This window comes from Pteropus vampyrus, unplaced genomic scaffold (genome assembly GCF_000151845.1).
Source record: "Pteropus vampyrus isolate Shadow unplaced genomic scaffold, Pvam_2.0 Scaffold198, whole genome shotgun sequence".
In the NCBI taxonomy this organism is placed as follows: Eukaryota; Metazoa; Chordata; class Mammalia; order Chiroptera; family Pteropodidae; genus Pteropus; species Pteropus vampyrus.
The window spans coordinates 1,472,853-1,486,129 of record NW_011888979.1 but is presented as its reverse complement, the minus strand read 5'-3'; the positions used below and the strand labels follow the sequence as shown (position 1 = coordinate 1,486,129).

Sequence of the window (13,277 nt, the reverse complement as noted above, 5' to 3'; positions counted from 1 at the left end):
TGCACTTATGATCAAAAGTAATGGCAGGCAAAACTGCTAGGACTTAGCAAGAATCAAAGATGTGGCACCAAACCAGCCATCGAATTCTTCACCACAATGTGCGTGTGCACATACACATAGAAGCAATTTTATTTAAGAATGTTCTCGATGAAGCAGTAAAAATTATTAATTTCAGTAAAACTTAACCCACAAGTACACGTCTTTTTAATATTTTGTGTGATGAAATGAGCTGTGTTTATAAAGTACTTCGTGCTGCAATGAAAGGAGGATGGTTGTCTTGAGGAGAACAGTTGCGTGATTGAGATGTGAACTGAACTAGCTGCTTTTTTTTTTTTTCACATGTCACCATTTTTATTTTAAGGACTGATAGACAAACTGGTTTTCTGATTCGGGTATTTGGTAGACATGGTCTCAAAAATGAACAAAGTGAGCCTGTAATTTCATGGTAAACAATTAACCCTATTTGTTGCTAAAATGATACAATTTGAACTTTCAAGCGGAAATGAATATTTTAGAAAAACAAAGAAGTTGGAAAGCTTCCCAGTACTGAAAGGTTTTTCTGACAAAATAAGTGGTGATATTAACAAATATTATTATAAAAATTTTCAGAATAAAATATCAACATTCGGAATTGTTACATAACTGTGAACTTTTTTTCAAATGATCAACACATGCCAATACAAAATCATGCCTGGATAAAGATTCATTCATCATTCACAATAGACCAACAAATTGTAAATTAACAGGTTGAAAAGTTCATTGATATGGTTTCAGATTTCACATTGCAGCTAATCTTTAGGAAACTACTAGTGGTTGAGTTTTAGTATAATATCAAAAACAAATGTCTGTAATTATATAAAAAGGCTAATAAAATACTCCTCTTTTTTTAACTACCTATTTGCACATATTTTCTTCACATACGTCAATAAAAATACATATTATAATCAACTGAATGCAAAAGTAGATATGATAATATTGGGGTCTTCTATTAATCCAGTCATTAAACAGATTTACAAAAATGTAAAACAATGCCACTCTTCTCACTAATGGTTTTTTTTTTTTTGGAAAGAATTTTTCCTAAAAGTTTATTATTTGTGTTAACATGTAACAGGTTATTACAGCTGTTTTTAAAGTGAGTAAATAAATCTAAACTTTCTCAGTTTAAATTAAAATTAAGATGGTAAATATTGATAGATATAGCCACATGAAAGCTCTGTGAGATCCTCAACAACTTTAAAGGTCTAGAAACATCCTGAGGCCCAAAATTTGAGAATTGCTGGTGTAGCCTGCTTTGCATATATAGTCTAGATTCTTTTGAGGATTGTAAGTTTATCTCGTTTGGAACTCTTAGTGCTACCAGGAACTGGGCCAAGGAGTTCTAGCTCACAGCGACTGGCATCGTTCCTGTGCATCGATAGAGTGGACATTGGACTCTTTTCCTTCACTTGTGTATTCTTCATGTAGGATGCTATGGGCCAAATGGATTTTTGCATCTATACTCATAAGAAATATTGGTCAACATTCTTTTTTATGTTCTGCATTTTTCTAACTTTGGTATCAGAGTAATTTTAGCATCATAAAATGAATTGGAAAGTTTTCCCTTCTTTCTTCTGGAAGACATTGTATAGAATTGGTGTTCTCATTTAAATGTTTAATAGAATTTTTCAGTGAAATCACGTGGACTTGGGATTTTTTTTGAATTTTAAAATTACAAATACAATTTCCTTCATAGTTATAGGATCTATTGAAATTACATTTTCATATTGAAAGAGTTGCGATAATTTGTGCTTTTTGAGAAATTGGTCTATTTGTCAAAATTGTCAAATTTATGTGTGTGTGGTATTATTTGTGGAATTTTCTTATTAACCTTTTGATGTCTTCAGGGTCTGTAATGATATACCCTGCTACATTCCTCACACTGGGACTTTATGTCTTCTCTTGCTTTTTTCTTAGTCGGTCTTGTTAGAGGTTTATTAATTTTATTGATCTTTTCAAAGAATCAGCTCCTTGTTTCATTGATTTTTCCCTACCGTTTCATTGATTTTTCTGTTTTCGATTTCATTTATTTCTGCTCTCATCAATATTATGTTTTTTTCTTTTTCTTCCCTTGGGTTTACTTTGCTTTTCCTTTTCTAAATTCATGAGGTGGGAGCTTAGATTATTGGATTGAGAATTTTCTTCTTTTCTAAGGTAAGCATTTGTGTTATTTCCCTGTTCTTTCTGCTTCACCTGTGTCTCACAAATTTTGATATGTTGTGTTTTCACTGTCACTAGTTCAATGTATATTTTTTAAATTTCCCTTGAAACTTTGTCTTTGATTCATGGATTATTTAGACATCTGTTGTTTAGTTTCCAAGTGTTTGGAAATTCTTCTGTTATCCTTCTGCTACTGATTTCTGGTTTGATTCCATGTGGTTAGAGAACATACTCTGTATGATTTCAATTCACTTAAATTTGCTGAGATTTGTTGTATGGCCAGCATATGATCTATCTTGATATACACTTGAAATGATTGTGTATTCTGCTGTCGTTGGGTGGAGTGCTGCATGAATGTTAATTAGAGCCTTTTGGTTGATGATGTTAAGTTCTCCACCTTTGTCAGTTCTCTGCCTATTTGTCCTATTCATCATTAAGAGAAGGGCATTGAAGTCTCCAACTGTAATTGTTAGTTTGCTTTTCTCTCCTTTCACTTTGAAAGTTTTTGCTTTGCATATTTTGCACTCTGTGGTTAGTGCCTACATATTTAGGATTCCTATGTCTTGATGGATTAATTCTTTCATAATTATATATTGTTCCTTTCTGTCTCTGGTGATTTTCTTTTCTGAAGTACTTTATTTGACATTGATTTAGTCACTTTGCTTTCTTTTGATTAATATTTGCATGACATATATTTATCCTTTAACTTTCAATTTGCCTATATCATTGTATTTGAAATGTTTCTTATAGACGACATACAGTGGAATCATGTTTTAAGCAACCTTGTCAATATCTGTATTTTAATTGGTGCACTTTGACCATTGACATTTAATGTAATTATTGCTATGTTAGAGCTTAAGTCTACCACTTTATTATTTATTTTCTATTTGTTCTCTGGGTTATTTGTTTCTTTATTTTCTGTTTCCTGCTTCCTGAAGGTTACTTGAATATCTTTTTAGAATTCCATTTTTATTTATTTATAGTGTTTTTGAGTATATCTTTTTTTATAGCTTCTCAAATCGTTGGTCTAGGTATTACATTATACATATATCACCACAGAATATTGTAGTTTTTTTCATGTGTGTATAGAAAACCTACTTCCATTATTGTCCTTTTACTTTCCTGTGTTTATAATATATAATTGTCTCAAACTTGTTCTCTGCTTACATTTAGAACCATATCTGACAGTATTATAATTTTTGCTTCAATTATCAAACATAATTTAGAAAACTCAAGAGGAAAGAGAACACCGATTGTATTTACCCATATCTTTGCTTACCATTGTCTTTTTTCCTTCTCTATGTTCCAAAGTTTCTTCTTCGATCTTTTCCTTTCTGTTTAGAGACTTTCCTTTAGACTTTCTTTTAAGTCTTCAGTTGTCTGATGACAAATTCTCTTAGTTTTCATTCATTTGAGAATCTCTTGATTTCCCTTCCATTCCTGAAGGATATTTCAATAGATATGAGATTTTGAGTTGACAATCCTTTTCTTTCAGCACTTGAAAATTGTTGTGCTATTTCCTTCTGGCCTCAGACATAGGTGATGAGAAATCTGCTGTCATGTGAATTTTTTTCCTGTATAGGTAAGGGTCATTTTTCTCTGGCTGCTCAAGATTTTTTCTTTGTCCTAGTTTTCAGGAGTTTAGTTATGATGTGTCTTGTGTGGATTTCGTTGGATTTGTCCTGTTTGGAGTTTGTTCAACTTCTTGAATCTGTAGGTTTATGTCTTTTGCCAAATTTGGGAAGCTTTCAGTTATTATTTCTTTGAGCACTTTTTCAGCCCTGTCCTCTTTCTTCTTTCCTTCTGGGATTCTGATGACACGAATATTAAATTTTTTGTTATAGTCCCATAGGTCTCTGAGGCTCTGTTTATTTTATTTTTTCAATTTATTTAATTTCTTGTTCAGATTGAGTAATTTCTATTCTTCTGCCTTCCCATTCACTGATTCTTTGCTCTCTGCTGTTGAGACCACCACTGAGCTTTCTTATTTCAGTTATTATATATTTTTCAGTTCTAAAATTTCTATTTGATTCTTTTTTTATATATTGTATATCTTTGCTGAGGCTTTCAATTTTTTTTTACCCTTTTCAAGCATGTTCATAATTGCTCATTGAAGCATTTTTTAATCATACTTTAGTATTAAAATCTTTGGCAAATAATCTTACATCTCTATCTTCTCTGTGTTGGCATACATTGATTGTACTTTTTAAGTTCAATTTGAGATTTTCTGTTTCTTGCTATGATGGATAATTTTCTATTGAAACCTAGACATTTTCATATTATGTTATGAGATTCTGGATCTTGTTTTAACCTTGTTTTAGCTTGATTTTTTTTTTTTCTTCAAATTGCTCTGACAGAGAAAAGGGGAGAGTACTGCTTAGGTACTGTCAGGTAGAAGTAGAGAGGTTCCTCTCTTGGCCTTCATTGCTTCCCAAGGTCGGGGAGCTCCTCCTTACCACTGGGTAAGGGTAGGAGTTCTGGCTTCCAGTGACACCACAGTGGAGGTGGTTTTGTTAATGCTCTACAGTGGTGAAAATATTGACTTTTCATCAGGACTCTTCTGATACCACCCCAGTGGAGAAGGGGAAAGTGCCTCATTACTCCTGGGTTGGGGCAGAAGTCCAGGCTCCTCAGGTGGTCTCCATTAACACTTTGGGAGGAGAGGGGCTCATTGCTAGTCAGTGGAAATAAAATTCTCAGTGTACTTCTACAACACCACTGTTAGTGGTATGTTGGAGTACCTCATTACAGCCTTGTAAGTGTGGAATTTTTGATGCTCCATTCAAACTTTGCTGGCATGGTGAAGGTAGGGCCATAGTTTTGTTTGTGGTGTTTGACCAGAGAATAATGGCTATTGTATGAAAGTTTCCATCTTGCTTGGCTGCACCTTTCCTAGTCTTTTAGCTTCAGAGAGCAGGCTTTTTAGGGGGCTTTTTTTTTTGTCTGCACCCAATGGCATTTATGATTTACTAGCTTCTTTAGCATCAAATTTGGGATATTTAAGGCAAAAAGAAAACCCAGAGAATTACTACCATGCTATTCCTTGGTTCAGAGGTCCCTATCTGACTATCTACTTTTCTTCTCCTATCATTGTCTTCTTATGATTGTTTTATATATACAAATTATATATACTATATATATAATTTATAGTACATATAACATCTAGAGTTTTATATATATATATATATAATATATAGTATATATAACATCTAGAGTTTTTAGTTGTACTAAGTGGGAAGAATAAGGGAAAGTACATCTATATCATTTTCTGCTATTATTTATTTTGTTGTTCAAATTGTCACATAATTAGCTAACGGCTATTTGGCTTCTGTATTTTTGATACATCTCCCACTTTTTGAGCACATCCTTACTTTTTGACTCAACAGTACATTCCAAGCTCATCTTGTACTTTCCCTGCTCAATCCTATAACTAGTGATTTCTCCAAAAATATCTAGTTCTTTTTAGTGGAGAATGGTAATTAAATCTGGGCATAAGATGTGCTTATTGTTACTGGTGGTTGCTGCTCCCAGGCCTTCTCAGCGTACAGAGAAGGCAAACACACACACACACACACACACACACACACACACACACACACACACACATAAATATGTGATGGTTAATTTTATGTGCCATGGTGCCCAGATATTTGGTCAAACAAAAACAATATTCTGAATATTTTCAGGAGGATGTTCTTCTATATGAGATTTACATTTAAATCAGTGGACTTTTAGTAAAGCAGATTTCCCTCCATGATGTGGATGGTTCTCACCCAATCTGTTGAAGGCCTGAATAGAATGAAAGACTAATCTCTCCAAAAAAGGGATATCTCCAGCCTGATGGACTTTGGACTTGAACTTCAACATTAGTTCTTCCCTAGGTTTCCAGCCTGATGGCTCACCTTGAAGATTTTGGATTTGCCAATCTTCATAATTGCATGAGCTAATTCCTTAAAATGAATCTCTCTATATATGTACACATTCTACTGATTCTGCTTCTCTGGAGAAACCTATGTAATATAATATCTATATCTATTTCTATATCTATCACTACATATTGAAAATCATGAGTTTATACCAATACTTAATTCCAAACAAGAGAAAAACTCTAATGTTCTCTTTTTCATATTTTGACTTCCTTATTTGATAGAAAGAAATCTAACCCCCACTATTCTTAAGATATTTACTTATTTGCACAATTTCTCTTATGTGTTGTTGGGAGTCAGTAGAATATATTTTGTCAATTTTCCAACATAAGTAAAGTGTCCTGAGGTTGGAGTCACTTATCTCTTCAATTCTGGGGGCCTGTATAAACTTAGGATGTCTCTAGCTCTACCTCAAGGGAGATATTCTGGGAGAGCATATGGGAAGCTGTTAGGGCTACCAGGGGTATAGCACATGTAGCTGGGAGTTGTAAAAACTGAGTCATGGAAAGCGGCAATAATGATTATATCTTGGATTTACATAACATTTTCAGATGTTTTCACATATTTATCTTGTTCCTAACTTTCACCAGACAGTTAGGGCATTTATTACTAGATATTGTGGTAGGCTCAATACCATCCCTCTGAAATATATCCAGGTCCTAATCCCTGGGACCTGTGACCTACCTTATATGGTGAAAGGACTTGCAGATATGATTACACTAAGAATCTTGAAATGGGGAGATTATTCTGTAGCATGGTGGGTCCTAAAAGTACATATATCCTTAAAAGAGAGAATATTTGACACAGAGAGAAGAGAAGGAGGCTGAGATTGGAGTGAAGTTACTACAGGCTAAGGAGTACCAGTAGCCACCGAAGCAGGAAATGGAAAGGAACAGATTTCCCCCTTAATCCTCCAGAGGGAGTGTGGACCTGTTAACACTTTGAATTTATCCAGATGACAACAATTTTGGTTTTATGGCATCCAGAACTGAGATTTTTTTAAGCTACCCAATTTGTGTCAATTTGTTACAGCAACTACCAGAAAAAAAATACCCATTTTTAACAAATGTGGAACCTGAAACTCAGAGAGGATAAGTGACTTGCTTAAGACCACACAATTAGCAGGTGGCAGAGCTAGAATTCAAATACAGGTGTATTGACTTTAAATCCAATGCTCATCCCTGGTGACTGCCTCCTCCCTTACAAAGCCCCTCCCCTCCAGTAACACAAAAAGACAGTAGAAAGAGCAAGGCAGGAGTGGTTGTTATTCTTGGGTACTTATTAAAAACACTAGGGGAATTTTTACAAAAGATCACACTAGGTCCCACCCTAGACAAATGAATTAGACACTTTGGTGGTGGGGCCCAAGCAAAGATTTTATAAAATCTCTCCAGGTGATTCTAGGGTTCAGCCAAGGTTGAGAACTAGTGGTACAGTAATACCAAGTTCATTTTATAAGTTCATGTGTATGAGAACTGTGACTATCTTTATACATCTGAACTTAAATTCTATTATTCACCCTTATTACATCAAATGCAAGAAACTTAATCTCTGTTAAATGAGGATCTTTTTCCATCCTTCTCCTTCAATGCAGGGGATACATGTGGTGATAGAACAGCAGGGAACATCTAGTCCTGTTTTTTTTTTTTTCTTCTTCTTTATTTTTCTTCTTTTTCTTCTTCTTTTTTTTTTTTTCTTTTTTCTGACACGTTCCTCTTCTCAAACACTCTGAATCATTGCTCCTTACAGGTCTATCTCTTCTTGTTCTCGCCTGCTGGCTCTCTGTACTTGTCTATGTAACTTTCAAAGGTTCTAGAAGCCCTTGCAGGCTTCTCCAGCTCTGTTGGGGTAGATACGAATCCTGGGAATATGATTTGGCTCTATCTGCAGGAGTCCACAAACCTGCCAGAGGTTTCCACCCCTGTATCACCCTTGTGTTCAAGAAATTTTGGGTCCGCCTCTAATGCTCCTTGTTTTAGATTCCCAAATCTCTTTGGGGCTGGAATTATCCTTTGTCCTGGACACAATGGGCTTGGCAAGTGCACAGCACAGGGACCCCCCTCAAGGAACCACCAGAGAATGTCTAGCTTCTCTCCTCTCTTCATCTTTTCCAGGGGCATTGGAATGTGGAGGGTATAAAAACTTTAATGATTTTAAAGGACTGTGAAAAAATCAGTTTTCTTCCCCTCAGGAAATTTCTTTTCCCCTCTTTCCTGCATACCATCCCACCTTTAATCTCCTGGAAGGCAGAGATAGACAAAGTGGGAGACTAGAGGTCAAGGACAGGAATGGCATTGCACCAGAGGAACAATTCTTTCTTTCATTTCTTCTTCACCCTACAATCCCTCCTACCAGCCTCCCAAACCTGGGTATCTGCTTAACAAATTCTGTTATACTTTACTGCCCACTACTAGTTTCTAAAAGTCTTGTAGATAAGGATTGCAATTTTTTTTGCCATGAAAAAGTAGTTTCTTGGTAATTTCATTTTTTAAGGCTGATTGCATAATGATGAAACACTTAGCAAATAGGTGGCCTAACATCATTTTACCTTACTCAATTCTTCAATGAAGTGTGAAGAGGTATAGCTGCTCTGAACAAAATCCAGAAGCTCTGTGGGAGGAGTGCGCCTCCACCTTGTTTGGGCCTCCAAAGCAGCAGGGCCCCATGAACCAGCATGTTCTTTCTCATTGGCGTTCCCATCCATTTTTCTGTTGTTATTATGCCTGCTTTTAAGCTAGTATCATAGAGGACATAGCAATGGAGATGTGACTTGAACTTAAAGCAAAGTTAAACCAGTTAGGCTTCTAGCAGGATTATAGCCTTACATCTTATTTTAGTACATGGACTAAAATAAGATTTAGGGTTTATCCATGTACCTTTACATAACTGGTGTTTATCCATGTACCTTTACATAACTGGCATTGGATTTATCCATGTACCTTTACATAACTGGCGTTGGATTCAGAGGTTTGGTTGTACTGGTAACTACTGTGTTTACTATCAATTAAAATGAGCTGGCTTGAAAATTAGTATGCCCTACTCATATCCGATGGGATATATGTTCTTCATAGAAACTGGCAGGTCCCAGGCCCAGCTCTTTGTACGCATCATCCAGATTTTATTTGATTGGCTATGATGGGTAGTAGAAGGGTAGAGCAAGAGACATCCCAGCTACCAATGTCTGTTTCCCCTTTCCCTGCTTCTAACTGCACAGAGCATCTATTAGTGATGAAAGTAACCTTGAGGTTACTTCCCCATGAGTGCCAATGGAACAAAAAAATCCTCAAGAAAGTCTGGCCTTTAAGAATTGAGATTTGGGGGACTGCTAAAAACTCCTTTCTATTCCGTAAGTTGATAAGCTGCTTGTATTAGATTCGCGTTTTGTTTATACAGTGCAGATCTGTAAATGGAGTCACTGTGCATCAGAAGTAGGTACCAGAGTCTGGCTAATGCTTGTCAGCAATGCCCACCTATTCCTCGGTTAAGATCTTGCCCACTGAAATGGCTTCGAAACATTTTGAACCCCGATGTCCAGTGGTCAGTTTTTTGATAGGGGACAACGTCATCTCAGGGTTTTCAAGGCACAATATGTGCATCTGATTCATCTACATAACTCTAAGAAACAGATTTCCTTAGATGGAGTCTGCTGAAGGTAATTTTTAAACAAGCTTCCCAAGTGATGCCGGTGTGCCGTCTGGATGGATAACTAGTGGCAAACCCTCTTCTCTTTGAGCGCTGGAATCGCTCTGTTTTACTCACTGTTGTATTCCAAGGGCTCGACTCAGTGTTTGGCTCAAGCAGACATTAGGTACTTATTTTTTGAATGCATCCTATCTTACAGACGAAGCCACGGAGCCTCGGAGAAGTTAAGATCCCACAAGTGGAGGTGCTGGTCGTCCTTCCATTGCGAAATGGTTAGGCACTTTCTGGCTGCCGGTCGAATATTGAGGCTGCGGTCCTGTTTCACAGGTCAAAGTTTGCTTTTACATCGGACAAGTCCGATTTCTCCTTAGTCCGATTTTTGCTTAGTCTGATTTCTGCTTGTGCCCTCCCGGCAGCCGCGGAGTTAAGCCGAGGCCCCGCCCCGACGGGTGGGTCCAGGAGGCCCGCGCGCCGCCCCTGCTACGCCGCCCGACACCTCGCATCGCTGCGCCTGCGCGCGGCACCGACCGAGGGGTCGGGGTTGGACTCAGAAATGGCGGCCTCCATATTCTATAGCCGGCTTTTGGCCGCTTCCACCCTTAGGAGCCACCCGCCCCGGTCGGCGCTGCGGGCCGCCGCCCAGGTATTGCAACCCAGCCTGCTCTTGCTTCGAGGGTCGGCAGGAGAATGGGAGAGGCCGGAGACTTGGCTCCTGTGGGCGTGGTGTAAAGGGATCCGGTTGGGGGTCACTTCTCAGTCGGTGACATTGGGTGACATGGGGTGCCCCGTCAGGCCTGCGGGCGGCTCGCCCGGTAGTGCGGCGCGCCAGGACTGCGAGCTGGTCCATGTTTGCATTTCTTTGCTCTGGTCCTCAGTCTTGAGGAGCCTTGGCGACCAGGCTGCAGCTGCTCACCCAGTTTCCGAGGGGCGACGGGGAATCGGGGTGGGGTCCCAGTGTAGGTCAAGGGTCCAGGGCAGTTTCTTCTGCCATTCTTGCGTCTCGCAGGGTGGGCAGAGGCTTACGCTGCCCCTGTTTGGCGGGGCGGCGCGGGGAGGGGGGGGGCGGTAAATGCCCTTCAGATGTACTTTTGTGTTAGTTAGGAGCTGTCATTAGGTGAGATGACTTCCCAGGACGAGCGGTGCTTGGTGATTGGGCTTTTCTGGGACGAGGCAGGGAAGTTTCTCCCCCAAGTAATTGTGTACTGCTCTGTTTGTTAATAGTAGTAATAAGATGATGTTTACCAGCTTGCCACTTGGGGAAGTACGAAAATAATCTTTTAGATTACTTCATTTTTGGATAGACTGCAGCATAATGGCCGCAGGTTTTGTTTTGTTTTTTGGGTGTTTACTGTGTGCCAGCTATGTGCTAAGCGTTTTAACATGTAGTCTCTCATTAGGCTTTTCAGCAGCACTGTAAGGGAGTCATTAATATCTGCATCATTGATGAAGAAACTGTGGCTAAGAGAGCAAGTAATTTGGGCTAGGTCAGGAAGCAGGTAAGGTCAAAGCTGAGTTTTAATTCCAGAATTGTTTGGCTCTAATGCCTGTTTACTTGAATCTTCTCTATAGTTTTTTCCAAAACATAAGAATTGGCCTATTCTTTTCAACGTTGATGCCATGAAACTTGTGGAACAGCATAATTGGCTTTGTAAGTCAGCTCCAGAGTTTTAGGTTACATACTGAAGTAACTCCTCAGACATGCCATAGATGAATTGATTTTGACTGTTATTTTATCTTTTAAAAGCTATTCATACTTTCAGTCCAGAGATAGTGAATTTCATGACTTTGATTTTTTTTTTTGGCCTTGATCTTCCTTCTTATGTGTCTTATGGTCACCTTCTTAAGGGTGCTGTCTAGTTTTTAGAAAGTGAGGTGAATTTGTTTTTGTCCTAATCATAATCTTTATCCTTTTGGAAATACCTTTATAAGCCTTTGTCTCTCCATACGGAGATTCCTAATATTGTATTATAACATCTTCTACCCTCACATTAAGTAATGTGGCTTTAGAATTTAGAAAGACCTTGGTCCATCCCCTTTCTTTTGTAGATGAGGACACAGAGATGCAAGTTCTTAGGAAACTTTTTCAAGGTCACTCAATGAATTTTGCAAATTCTCTTAAACATTTTGTTTGGTTCTCTGATCTTCTTCTGGTTTCTCTATCTTTCATCCAGGTATATTTGATAAAAATAAAGTTACAAGTAGATTAATTTAAGATATTTTCTTACAGAGTGAGTCGCACTCCCCAGTAATGACATTTTTCCACTTTTTAATATGTATTATTTAAACCAAGTGTGTGACTGGATAGGTGGTGGTGTAAGGATTTGGATAGGAATTGGTGGCCTTTGGAATCTTCTAAGGGGTAATATCAAGAAAGACAAATACTTAAATGTGGGGAATCCTTGTGATTATGCAGGAATTTGTGTTACTAACGTAATTCAAAGCTCATGATATTTCAAGTTACAACTTCTAGTGGTGCAAGGAAAGGATTATCAAGATACCTCAGATATTTAAAAAATATTTAAAGCGGTAAAAGAGCTATTACCAGTACCTTATATGTACTGCTAATTCTTTGCAAATATAGGTATTTGAAATAAAAATATACAGTAGTTCATCTTATTCATGGGAGATATGTTCCAAGATCTTCAGTGGATGCCTGAAACCATGGATAGTAACCTACCCTTATATATATTATGTTTTTCCTATGCATACATACTTATGATAAAGTTTATAAATTAGGCACAGTAAAAGATTAACATAACAATAACTAGTATAATAGAACTCTTATAACAGTATACCGTACTAGCAGTTTTGTGAGTATCCTTAGAACCATTATTGAGTAAAATAAGGGTTACTTGAACACAAGCGCTGTGATACCCTGACAGTCAATCTGATGACTGAGATGGCTGCTAAGTGACCTGCTAAGTGGGTAGCATATACAGCATGGATATGCTGAACAAGGATGATTCACATCCTGGACTGGGTGGAGCAGGGCTGCATGAGATTTCATCATGATATTCTGAATGGCGTGCATTTTAAAACTTATGAATTGTTTTTTTCTGGAATTTTCCATTTAATATTTTCAGACTGAACTTGACCACTTAGTTTCTGACTGAAACTGTGGAAAGCAAAACCACGGATAAGGGGTCACTGCTGTAGCAGTTAAGGGAATTATTTAGAAGGAATACATTAAAGATGATGTTGCAGATCAGTTTTCTGAGATGATATTTACAGGCTATGAGATGGAGAGTTTCATGGAGGAAGTCTACTGGAAAGTGATCTCTGGGTCAGCCTTTCTAGGAGAGTGAAGGAAGAAGGATTGCATAGAGGGAGAAGCATAATTGTGGTGCAGCTGTGTAGGGGTCTCTGCTATTTCTCTGCAACTAGGATGGTCCTTCTGAATTGTCACTAATTGGGGTGCAGCTGTGTAGGGCTGTGTAGGGGTCTCTGCTATTTCTCTGCAACTAGGATGGTCCTTCTGAATTGTCACTAATTGGGGTGAGGTGCCAGGTCTTT

At 37.9% G+C, this 13,277-nt stretch overlaps 1 protein-coding gene across 3 annotated transcripts in view; it reads left to right on the top strand.

Annotated features, from left to right (window-relative positions):
- The first annotated feature begins 10,255 nt into the window (after positions 1-10,255).
- Positions 10,256-13,277, top strand: part of SUCLA2 (succinate-CoA ligase ADP-forming beta subunit) — a 42,703-nt gene continuing 39,681 nt past the window's right edge. For 2 of the 3 annotated variants that reach the window (XM_011372027.2, XM_023537750.1), the window contains exon 1: positions 10,256-10,407. In XM_011372027.2, coding sequence (XP_011370329.1) covers positions 10,318-10,407 — 90 coding nt within the window. In that variant the 5' untranslated portion in view covers positions 10,256-10,317. Of the gene's footprint in view, positions 10,408-11,241; positions 11,261-13,277 lie in introns of those variants that run through there. The other variant, XM_023537751.1, reaches the window with a different exon arrangement.